The 13290-nt window shown below is 38.8% G+C and overlaps 1 protein-coding gene across 1 annotated transcript; it reads left to right on the top strand.

Annotated features, from left to right (window-relative positions):
* The first annotated feature begins 7851 nt into the window (after positions 1-7851).
* Positions 7852-9048, top strand: LOC139934116 (uncharacterized). The gene has a single exon (XM_071928403.1). The coding sequence runs from the start codon at positions 7852-7854 to the stop codon at positions 9046-9048; it is 1197 nt and encodes a 398-aa protein (XP_071784504.1).
* Positions 9049-13290: the final 4242 nt, after the last annotated feature.

Genomic DNA, 13290 nt, shown 5'->3' with positions numbered 1-13290 from the left:
TTCATACCCCAAGATCGGCCTAAACTGGCCTAAACACACATGAACTGTTACCATGGCAACGTGTTATATTATGATTTGAAATGTAAATGTTATTTATTTGGACCCCAAGTCCCTACCATCCTACCATCCACAAAGTATAAGAAAAATATTCCTTTTTTTTTTTACCGTGGACACGTATTTCGATATTATGTGAAAAGACCCTTAAAAAGGCATTTTTCATGTTTTGGGGAAAAAAGTCTAGTTTTGAGGCAGTACTGTCACAACAGGATACAATTGCCCAAGTTTTTGACACCAGATATGGAAAGACCACTGTTGGCCCTAATCACAGCCGAAAGGAAAATTTTCTGAGACCCCTGGCAAGTTGACATTTTGGGGTCCAAAAATAGGGTAAAAATGTCGATTTTGCAAGTTCTAAAAACATACTCTAATGCATGATGCAAAAATAGCACAAGGGTGTTATTTAAAGCAATAATTTTTTTTTCTCAAGGAAGGCCAAGGATGATACTTTGTAGTGATATAAAAGATTTTTTGAAATAATGTTGCATTTTAGTTGGGTGGAGTTGTAAATATGAGCTAAAAACCAGTTTTTCAGACCCCAAAATCGGCCTAAAATGGCCAAAAAACAAAATGAGCCGTAACCATGGCAACGGGCTATATATAGAATTGAAAATGCAATTTTGTTTACTTGCACCCCAAGGCCCTTCCACCAACAAAGTATAAAAAAAATTCATTTTTTGACCGTGAGCAACTATGTCAACTATTTACCTGAACTGACTCTTAACGAGCAACAGAGAGCTGTTGATTGTATGAAGCTTTGTGTGAAACGACTCCCTTGAAGTAACGTAGTATTTGAGAAAGAGGTAATTTCTCACTAAAATTACACAATACTTTTGGCCAGAAGCCTTTTATTCTTATCTGAAAAAATAGAAAACTATTTTGTACAACAAGGTTATAGAAGAGTTTGCGGTAACACCATGTAATAATCTCTAAATGAGTTGGGGTGGTTCTGAAAAGAACCGTTGGTTTAACTCGACGTTTCGATCAGTAAGCTCTGATCGTCTTCAAGACGATCAGAGCTTACTGATCGAAACGTCGAGTTAAACCAACGGTTCTTTTCAGAACCACTCCAACTCATTTAGAGATTATTACATGGTGTTACCGCAAACTCTTCTATATCTTATCTCCACCATGCAAAGTTTCAAATCCTACTTACAACAAGGTTGTTCTTTCGTTCATCTTGCAACTTCGAAGACCAAATTGAGTCAAAATTTTCAAACGCTTGTTATTTTATGCATAGATGTTGGGATACACCAAGTGAGAATACTGGTCATTGACACAAAATTACCATAGGTGTTCAGTGCATTTAATTCAGAATATAGTTTGGTGCGACTCTTCTTGACCGCTTATCTTAAATATGGGTGTTAGCATTTCATTGTTTGTTGTATGCAAAAACCTATTGAACGTATACCATAGACGTCAACGACACTCAAACCAAAAGCCCCCCCCAAAAAAAAAAAAAAAAAAATATATATATATATATATATATATATAATATTTTCTTGAAATTCTGATCGAATGTATTCTTAATCAAATTTGCTAAGAATGAAATTTCTTCGTTGATAAAAACCAAATTTCCACGTGATTTTCAGGATAAACAAACAACAGCTGAATACCAGTAACAAACAATTATGCAACAATGGAAATTTGGTTGGTACTACTGTGTTAATCAAGGAACAAATTTCATGCTAAGCAAATTTGTGTGCTTAGCTGCTCTATGAAAATTGGGCCCTGGTATAATTGGCTGCAAAATATCCACTGGTTTTGTCGGCATCGTATTTTAAGTGTTTAAAAAAATCCCTTTGAGTTAAAATTAAACATATACAAAGCCGTAAAAGTCCCTACATCAAAATTACATGGTTACTATATGTATAGTACAAGTCTTTAATTCCTTTCAAGGAAAATCGATGTAGGCTTAACTGCATCCTGTCGGATAATTTGGGGAGCAAATATTAACTGCCATCGGCCGTTTACTTAATCAATTTAGATCTCCTTCGAATCAATGGGGAAAATGGCTTGATGAAGTGTCGCTAAAAGGGTTTATTACTGGCTGCTTTGTTTTCCGACGCTTCTAACAACATGCTAGTTTTAGGGCCAGGGTTAGGGTTAGGGGTAGGGTTTAATTCAATTCATATTAATGTCCATACTATCAAAACTTAACACAGCATTACAGAATGCATATAATATACAATGTTATAGCGGACAGAGTAGTCTAAGGTTTTGTGCCATCAAAAACATGTATAGAGGCCAATTTCAAAAGCCGAGGCTTGTTGTAATCAGCTTGTGGACAGACAGAGACGAGATAAACGGACAAACAGAGGACGTCACGAATGGGTTGTGGATTGAGGAAAATACATGGGGCGTTTGTGCGATACCTAAATGTAGCCCGAGCCCTAAATGTAGCCTGACCTATGTTTGGGGCTACATTTAGGTCAGGCTACATTTAGGTACATGTTTGGGGCTACATTTAGGTCAGGCTTAATTTAGGGCTCGGGCTACATTAAGGTGCCGCACAGGCGTCGGAACACGGGGTTGTCGGTAAAAAGAGGACGTCACGAACAGGTTGTGGATTGGGAAAATACCAGGGGCGTCGGAACACGGGGTTGTCGGTAAACAAATGAGTTTAATTTTATTAGAGGGGAAGTCTAGTCCCTGAGCAACAGGTTGATGAGATTATAGGTTTCAATACTTTTGCAGTTAATTCGAGGAATCCTGCATCAAAAACAACGTAAGGCTAAACAATTATGGTACAATGGTGCTCTTCTCGTAATTATTGATGTTAGTGAATAACGTTTGGATACCAATAGTGCGCCCTCAGTGTCGCTGTACGCCTTTAATTTGCATATCACTGAACAAAATTAAAGTGTGTGTAAACGCAACCTTTGGAACGATCTCGTTTCCGTTTAGCTTTTCAGCAGGGAAAGAACACCGTCTTTTTTTCTTAGCATTTCTGTCTTATTTGTATTTGTAAGTATGGCAGCATTTTCTACTTTATTGTTATGCAGTTGGGCTCAGCTCGCAACGTTTGCTTGCTAAGACTTGTACCCCCAAACAACGTTCCCCTTCCCTATTTAAAAAGGTGATGATAATGTAATTAACAAATTATTGCATATTTCTGTATCGTCCACGTCTGTTCAACACAAGTATGTGACGTGCCTCGTACGACTAATTTTAATAATTGATGAAATAGTCACTCTTTATAAAAGTTGATAACGTAGTTGCTATGGGGTTGATTCAATGCGCAAGACCTGATAGCAACTGAGTTGATGATACGTCTGTAAAGGTACATAAAAAACATTGACTCCGATACATGATTGTTAAAGACACTGGACACTATTGGTAATTTTCAAAGACCAGTCTTCTCACTTGGTGTATCTCAAGATATTCATTAAATAATAAAACTGTGAAAATTTGAGCTCAATTGGTTGTCGAAGTTGCGAGACAATAATGATACAAAAAACACCATTGTCACTCGAAGTTGTGTGCTTTTAAATGGTTGATTTCGAGACCTCAAATTCTAAATCTGAGGTCTCGAAATCAAATTCGTGGAAAATTACTTCTTTCTCGAAAACTATGTCACTTCAGAGGGAGCCGTTTCTCACAATGTTCTATACTGTCAACCTCTCCCCATTACTCGTCAACAAGTAAGGTTTTATGCTAATAATTATTTTGAGTAATTACCAATAGTGTCCACTGCCTTTAACTTGATTGAAAAGTAAATTTCGAGTACGCGCTCTACTTTAAATTGTGTACAAGTGTGGCAGTGACAAACGCGGCTGAGTAATGGTCAAATTATAAATTGATTCAATATGTGCAGATAGTAGAGATTTCCAGAGAGAGGTTGTTGATCATGTTGCACAAAAGAAAAACATTTTATCATTCTTGGTTTGTGGCTTCGATAACGTGCTCGTATAGGCAAGGCCGTGTATAAGATATAGGGATGTCAGACGCGAAGCTTACAACAAATCAATTACTAATGAAATAATAAGAGATGCCATATTCTCGCGGACTTAACTGTATTATATACAAGCTTGCTGTAGAAATCAATCAAAATGATAAGTATGAAGGCAGTAAATCTGACCACAAGAGGCATGGTAGCACACAAGAAAATAAAATCAAAACTGCGAAAAGGGAAAAAAAGGGTTTCATTATTGAGTGAGGCAGACTTTTAAAAAAAAAGGATATATTTTGGGAAAGTAGAAGGCGAGAACAAACATTTCCATCTTACATCTTCTGACAAATGGATTGAATGGTCTGAAGGCGCCTTGTCCATAGTTTCTCCCTCCCCAGACAAACTGTCTCCCTGTTGTGTCATGTACTCAAACTTGTAACGTGTACAATCGATAACTTGATTAAAAATGGACTTGGTCTCCGAAGTGTTCAAATACTTCTGGTCAAACACTTTCCGCTTTCCTGTTCATGTTTAATTTAAACGAAAAGAGGATTACAGCTCCAGAAAAAAACACAAATAAAGCTGTCTAAAAGATAATATGTAATTTTGTATAGACTAATAGTTTTCATATAGCAAGCGTACATTGTCACCTCGAAATCAGTCTGTAAAACAATGACTTAGGAAGAAACTATAATATAAATAGTAAACTTACGCCCAAGCATGTGTTACTCTGTGTTGGCTCTGATGAGAAGAGTTTTCTTCGAACAGTATACTTTGCTCGACTTCAGGAAAATGTTTTCTTCCCTCGTTTTCCAGTAATTCTATCTTGTCCTGTCGTCGATTTCACAAAACTCTTCCTCACTTAGGATTAATCTTATGACTTAGGACGAGTCCCAACCCTGCACTGTAGTATGCAGACCTTAAGATTAATCCTAAGTTAGGACGAGTTACTCACCCTAACTCGAGATAAGACGAGTCCTAACTTAGCTTTGTGAAATCGACGGCTGGATAACCAAGTACTCGGCTGTTGGATTTGGTCTTTGGATATCAGAATACTCAACGGGCTCCCTCTGTAGTAATGTAGCTTTTAAGAAATATGTATAATTTTTTACTCTAATATTGAAAGAACTTCAAGCTTGAAGCCTTTTTAAAGGCTTCTCAAAGCAGACAATGCACAACAAGGGTGTTTTTTTCTTTCAATATCCTATTGCAACTTCGGTGACCACTTGAGTCCAAATGTTCACAGATTCGTTATTTATTATTATTATTATTATTATTATTATTATTACTGGTTTATTGTAAAAAACATCTGCTTGTCGCAGTCCAGAGACTGAATTAAAATACAGATTTACATTTTTATATAAAATTTTTAAAAACAGAGGAGAAAATTTATACACAAGAAAAATTTAAAAATTAAGAGCATAGTCAAAAGAGACGTTATGAGAACTAAAATTAGATAAAACAAAAACAATAAATATTTAACAAGCATACTTAACTAACAACCCAACTGAGACCAACCCCCCCAACAAACAAACAAACAAGCAAGCAACCAAGCAAGCAAGCAAGCAAGCAAGCAAGCAAGCAAGCAAACAAAACAAACAAACAAACAAACAAACAAACAAACAAACAAACAAACAAACAAACAAACAAACAAAACAAACAAACAAACAAACAAACAGACAGACAGACAGACAGACAGACAGACATACAGACAAACAGACAGACAGACAGACAGACAGACAGACAGACAAACAAACAAACAAACAAACAAACAAACAATCAAACAAACAAACAAACAAACAAACAAACAAACAAACAAACAAACAAACAAACAAACAAACAAACAAGCAAACACTCAACCAGACAAACAAACACATAAAAAACACACTAACAAAAAACCAAACACACACACGCAAAAAGGAAAAAAACTGGGAATAAAATCGATGGTAAAAATATGAGGCCTGCCAAAGTGTGTTACATGTTCAAAATACTGCGGAGGTAGGGAATGGGGCTAGACCTGTATCGGTTGGTTCTGCACCTAATACTAGACAAAGAGTCGGAATTCCTAAGGTTTCTATTCCTTGCAGGAGGCAGCCACTCTCTATGCTTGCTTGAGGACAGGAGCGTATTACCAAAGTTCAAAGAGAGCTGTTCAAGTCTTTCAGTGAGGGGCGGAATGTTAAGCACCACACAAATATCAGCATAAGATTTAAATTTACAAAAATCCCAAGTATGATACGGAATGCCTTTCGTTGCATTTTCTCGAGGCACTCTCTTTGGACTTTGGTAAGACCACAAACCAGGTCTGTTATGGTATTGTTGGAGATACACCAAGTGAAAACAGCTGGTGTTTGACAATTATAAGCAAAGGTGTCCAATGCCTTTTCACACTTTTTTTCCGTATCACAAGATCTCCCTCAGCAAACAAGACCCTCTTAAAATTGTTGAGATTCCAAGCAAAGGACACACTATTTGGCTGGACAAACCATGGCCATGCCACATATTGACAACCAACTGGTCATCATTCATTCCCTCTGTACATAGTTTCATCGTACCAAACTTGATAAGAAAATACATTTTAAAAGAATCCTCTAAAGATTGTTGGGATTCCAAGCAAAGGACACACAATTAGGCTGGACACACCACGTCGCAGTTTGAGAACCAAATGGTCATCATTCATCCACTCTGTACATCATTTCATACCAAACTCGAAAGAAAAAAATTGTTTGATAAAACCTCTTAAGATTGTTGAGACTCCAAGCAAAGGACACAATTATTAGGCTGGACACACCATGCAACAGATTGACTGATTTGTTTGCTTATTTGTTTATTCTTTGCTTTTTTGTTGTCATTATTATGTGTTCAGCGCTGTGGTACTTTCCCCTGTAAGTTAGAGCGCTTTATAAATACCTTGTATTATTACTTAATTTCATACCAAACTTTAAAAAATAACTCGAACAAATTGCTGAGACTCCACGGACAAACTAGCCTTGTCCTTCGTTAAGTCAGAGCGGGCCGGTGCTTGCGTAAAGAGCCTTGGACAAGGCTACGGACAAACTGAAGACACAATTACCAGACTGGACACACCGTGCCACATATCAAGCACCAAAAGGTGATCAGTCATCCACTCTGTACACAATTTCATGTCAAACTAACTTGTAGAAAATCCTCTTCAGATTGCTGAGGTTCCAAGCACACACCGAAACACAATTAGGCTGGGCACACCACGTCACTACTTTGTCAAGATCGTCTGGGGTCTTCTATGAGTGTCAGGGTAATTGTACCTTTTATTCTACCTTCTCCATTTTTGAGGTTTTGTAGAAATAAATGTGCACCTAAATCGTTATCTTATATCGTCCACTCTGTACATTATTATCATAACAGTAATTAAAGGCAAATAGTTCGTTTTACACCACCCTGTCTCCATTATATGTAAAGACACTTATTTGATATAAGAGCTTGCCTCTATGTCCCAGCAGACCACATGCCCACATTAGTCCGTGACTACATATATATTCATCTGTTAGATGGTCTGTCGGTTCGTGTATGACAGTGCATATAAACAAGGCTCTGCTGGTAAAACATTAACTCACTACTTAATGTAATTGATTTAGTCTGAACCCAGACGCGTTGCGGAGAAACAAACAAATCCAAGTTCCTAGATGAAGTCCGATCCACTGAGGTCCGACAGTTCAATCACATCACTTACAGGAAATGAGTTTGATATTGTCAGCCTTCTACACAACGCCTGCATCTATATCACAGTGTTCTCGGCTAGTTTCTCCGGTGGTTCATTTGTTCATTCAGCTACTGGGTTCCTGTACAAGTTTAAAAGACTAATTCCCACTAGAGACTGGCGATTGTTTAGACCGTGAGCCAGGAGGACTAAGGGCTAATTTACCATGGATAATACTTCTGATTCAAGTAATTTGTTTGAAGGTGTGTGGACGGCCGGTAAGGAGCATGATGATGATATTGGTAGACGTACATTTCGACTGGTCTACCACACCCTTCTGCTTCTACTCGGTGTGCCTGGTAACTGCCTCATCCTGCATGTGTACTGGACTAAGACTCTCAAGACCAGCACCCATGTGTTTATCATGGCACTGGCCTTGGCTGACTTCTTCGTATGTCTGCTCCGTATCAGGGAACTCGCTATACACATCACCATTCTTCTTGGTGGGGAGATTCCGCGCATTTATACATTCCTCCGATCGCTCGAGACCACCGCCGTCGGTACCTCAGTCATGATCACCGCCGTAATCGCAGCGGATCGCTACGACTGCGTCTGCCGTCCGCACCGGCGTTTCTTCACCCATCGGCGGGGTAAAATAGCCGCATGGGCCTCGTTTCTGTTCTCGGTATGTGTCAACGTTCCGGCTTTTGTGGATGTCTTTGTCTATTTTCCCAGTAATCTTTTAGAAATGCTCGTCTTTGTGTTCCAAACAATTTTTTTCGTGACTGCCCTTGTGATCATCGTTCTGTGCTACAGGAAGGTGTACATCACCATTCGTAAACATGTGAAAGTTTCTCTTGTGTCAGTTGCAAGTGTCCAACTGAAAAACACAGACCGACTGGAAATTACCGTAGTTGATAATGCTATATCGGTATTAACCGGTGGTCAGAACTCCCACTCCAACCCTACAGGAGCAGCTGCGAGAGGTGACGGTACTGGAACCACCGCAAACAGCAGAAATCATGTGGTCTCTTGCAATCTCTCCTCTCCACCTAGAGATTGCTTGCAGCAAGCGGCCCCGATTGAGGAAGATATACGGGTAGATAGAGACAAGATAAGAAACCCAGTTCAAGTTCCAGACAATGACGTCAAGACACACCTACAACGGAAGACGACGAAGATGCTGTTCGTTGCCAGCGTGGTGTTTGTGCTAGCCTGGTTGCCATACTGTATCTACGTGTTTGTGATGCTTGCGTCTTATTACGGTTGGTTACACCCTAGCCCTCAGTTTCTGTTGGTAATGCTGGAGTTGAGTTATGTCTGTTACATCAACAATGCTGTCAATCCGCTCATTTACGGACTAGCGAACAGACGGTTCAGAAAAGACTGCGGGGAAGCTCTTGGGAAGATGAGAGTATGTTGATGGAACCAAACAGAACTCAAGAACTTGAACCAAGAAAACGGCAACAAAAACGGAGACGTGCAGTGAGGACCGCTGTCAACAAACGCTGAAAAAATATTGTAAAAGGTCCATTGTCTTAAAGGAACACGTTGCCTTGGATCGGACGAGTTGGTCAAAACAAAAGCGTTTGTAACCGTTTTTTATAAAATGCATATGGTTGGAAAGATGTTTTAAAAGTAGAATACAATGATCCACACAAGTTTGCCTCGAAATTGCGTGGTTTTCCTTCTACTGTGCGAACTAACATGGTCGGCCATTTATGGGAGTCAAAATTTTGACCCCCATAAATGGCCGACGTGTTAGTCGACGAGGTAAAAGGAAAACCACGCAATGTCGAGGCATGTTTGTGTGGATCATTGTATTCTACTTTTACAACATCTTTCTACCCATATGCATTTTATAAAAAACGGTTACAAACGCTTTTCAAAGACCAACTCGACCGATCCAAGGCAACGTGTTCCTTTAAGACAGTGGACACTATTGGTAATTGTCAAAGACTTGTCTTCACAGTTTGTGTATCTCAACCTATGCATAAAATAACAACCCTGTGAAATTTGAGCTCAATCGGTCGTCTAAATTGCGAGATAATGATGAAAGAACAATAACCCTTGTCACACGACCAAGTTGTGTGCGTTTAGATGGTTGAATTCGAGACCTCAAGTTCTAAACTTGAGGTCTCGAAATCAAATTCGTGGAAAATTACTTCTTTCTCGAAAACTACGTCACTTCAGAGGGAGCTGTTTCTGACAATGTTTTATACCATCAACCTCTCCCCATTACTCGTCACCAAGAAAGGTTTTATGCTAATAATTATTTTGAGTAATTACCAATAGTGTCCACAGCCTTTAAAGGCACTGGACACCATTGGAAAATGTCATTGTAAACAATTATTAACGGCCTGACGTTTCGACCCTAGCAGAGTCATTCTCGAAGGCTAAAAAAATGACAACACTACGAACATGAACAGGTAACTGAGTGGAACATATAATAGACAGTGATGAAGTGGAAACACATGGATGGTGTTAGAAAGCATGCAGAACAAAACAAGGGGTTTAACAACAGTAGGGGACACAAGGAGGGTGAAAGGGGTGGAGGAAAGGTACAAACAAAATAAACTTAAATTGAAAACCTGGACGTGCAGACAATACAACTACATGAAAAACATTGTTGAAAATTTGAAGAGCAATTTCTCTACCTATTGTGAAAAAGCCTACCAGCGTATGGTGATAAGGAACCACGGGGGTGCTGCTATCAATGCCCCCACATTGCAGGGTTTAAATCAGGTAATTGCAACTTCAACCTTGGAAAAAAACGCGATGGGTTCTATTATAATGTCATCTTCTTCACAGTGTGTTCATAATGGACAGTGTCAAGCTTTGGTAATGATGTGCAAAGATTAAAGAGCGCAGACGGGCACTGCATATGAAGAACTCAAGCTGAACTGTGAACACTTTTCAATAGCGCTGCTTAAAGATGCTATGTCAGATTTTTAGCCCCAAACATTAAAAAATAGATTTGTTTGAGTGACTGGTATTTCAAGGAGCATCACCCGCTCTAACGAAAAAAAAATTAACTTTTACTTTTAATGGTCAGGAACCATGACACAAATGTAAAACGTTTCTTATAAAACACATAAGAATTGGTCACGTGATATATTGTCGGGATCCCGACAAAAACTAATTTTGAGCACTTTATTTCGCTGCTACTAATAATTGGCGGACTTTTTCGAGCAATGGCTCAAATGAAAGCTTGTAACTTTCTCGACCCCCATCAAAATACCTATTGAATTTTAAATCAGAAATGTTGGGTCAGATCGTCCAAAAATCTGACATAGCATCTTTAACGGTAGGAAAATATTCGTGCTTACTGTAGCAGAAAAAAAATGTGCTTTGGTGTAATTCACAGTTAAGCAAGAAAATTAGGCGGCCATTTTGCGCCTACACCATGGATTTGTATTGTCACATCATTCATTTACGTGCAGTTAGCATCGGAAGGTTTAGCATGCCTTTTTGTGTGCTTACAGTAAGCAGTGAAATGAAATTAAATGGAAAATTGGGGCCAGCGAAGACCATCTTTTTCAATGGTTATTATAATCAATTCATTTTCCTTCAAATATTAGCTGTAGTTCCTTGCGGTGCTTCATAATCATTGATGATGTGTGCATGATTGATTGTGGTTGATAGTCCTTTACAGGACTGTACAACCACAATCAATCATTTCTTTTATTACGGGCATGTAATTGGACGGCATTTGTACCCAATTATAAAACAAATTGCATGTTGTTATGAGTGCATTGTCGCAGAATACATAACATGTGGAGACTATTACCTTGTGAAAACAAACGAAATGCACTCAATATTTGTTTTACATTAAACAAAAATTTCAATTTATGTATTTGTTGTTGTTGTTTTCGTTGTTGTTTATACTGAACATATTTATTAAACGTTGACACGGCAAGGTGCTAACGTCTGCCAACACGGGATAAATAAACGCCTTATAAAATTAATGACATTCTTTGCCTTGTATGTATGGCTCATTCAAGTTCTTCTGACTTTGGTTTTAAAAGATCGTTTACATTTATAGCCATGGATCCTTGCGCTGTGTGTATACATGTTGTGATCGTGTGCAATGCGCATCTTAAACGAGAACTTGTGAGTGAACCCCACTGAATAAACGCCGATCCCGTATTGCATACAGTGCAAATGCTAAATATTTAAAGCAAGTACACGAAAAATACTAAGAAGTCTCACAGTTTTTTAACAGTAAAGGCCGGTTTATAGTCGGTCACGCGATGGTCTCGCGATGGAAATGTTTGGTCTCGCGATGAAAATGTTGACGCGCAATGGGGAGGCCTAAAAACTGTGTCTTTTTATGATCGCGCGATCGACTATAAACCGGCCTTCAAAGGGAAATTACTCATTAACTTTTGAACTTAAATCCTCCGCTTAGTTTAACATTGGGAGCCCTAGTGCCCGTCGAGTTTTACCCTTCAAATCAAAACGCCCTCAACCAGTGTAATTTTCCAACACCCCGAGCATCAATCTTGAAAAAACAAATTCTACATCTCCCGCCAATTATTTGAGGGCTAATGTCAACCGCAATACCTCAACAACCCCAGATCGCAGTTGGGCAATTTTGTTTTGCACTGTATCCCTTAGTATTGGGTTCTCCGATTATTTTGATAGCTTACGCAAATTAATTAATGAGCTCGACGCTCCGTATTCTTCTTATGTCGTGGGGCACGCCTTTGTACAAGCTCATCAGCCATTACCAGCTAAATACTCATCAGCCAATATCAACTGAACACTTGGTGGCGCACTCTGTTGTCGATCACATGGATATGTTGATTGCTGTTGTTTTCGTGCGCAATTCTAAACATAACGGTTTCTGTTCTGTAATGACCGTGTATTTATCAGCATTAAAGGTAGTGGACACCATTGGTAATTACTCAAAATAATTATAAACAGCACGAAACTTTTCTCGATTACGAGTTATGGGGAGAGGTTGATAGTATAATACATTGTGAGAACAGCTCCCTCTGAAGTGACGTGGTTTTTGAGAAAGAAGAAATTTTCCACGAATTTGATTTCGAGACCTTGGATTTAGAATTTGAGGTCTCTAAATCAAGCATCTGAAAGCACCACCACAACTTCGTGTGACTATGGTGCGAAAAGGGTGTTTTTCTTTCATTAATATATCGCAACTTCGACGACCGATTGAGCTCAAAGTTTCACAGGTTTTTTATTTTATGCATATGTTGAGATACACCAACTGTGAAGTCCAGTCATTGGCAATTACCAATAGTGTCCAGGGTCTTGAAAGCGCTATGTTATGATATGGGTGAAAGAAACATTGTAAGTGTTTGTGAAAGCCTCCCCCCCCCTTACAACGGGCATTGTGTTTCTCACTTGGCACTTTATTCTTTGAGTTTAGTTTGAGTTGATTTGAAATAAATTGCATATTCCGCTTCCCATTACCGTTTCTCGCACTGTCTACAATCACCATATTGATTAATGTTTTAAAATGTATATAATAATAGAAACATGCAACATCCATTTCTGTTTGCAATGGAGTCCAAGGTGTAGAACAAGTATGAAAAAACAACTGTAGGCCTACCGATATGAATTGCCGCCATAGGCGAACACGCAGAAGATTGATTGGAAATCTAGCAATCTAAAAGTGGTTCAGGAAGGAAGGGTTGGT

This window comes from Asterias amurensis, chromosome 2 (assembly GCF_032118995.1).
Source record: "Asterias amurensis chromosome 2, ASM3211899v1".
NCBI classification, from domain to species: domain Eukaryota; kingdom Metazoa; phylum Echinodermata; class Asteroidea; order Forcipulatida; family Asteriidae; genus Asterias; species Asterias amurensis.
This window is presented reverse-complemented; position numbering and strand designations above follow the sequence as displayed.

What these genes read in the sequence shown, in the direction of transcription:
- LOC139934116 (XM_071928403.1), top strand. Translation starts at nt 7,852, where the DNA reads ATGGATAATACTTCTGATTCAAGTAATTTGTTTGAAGGTGTGTGGACG.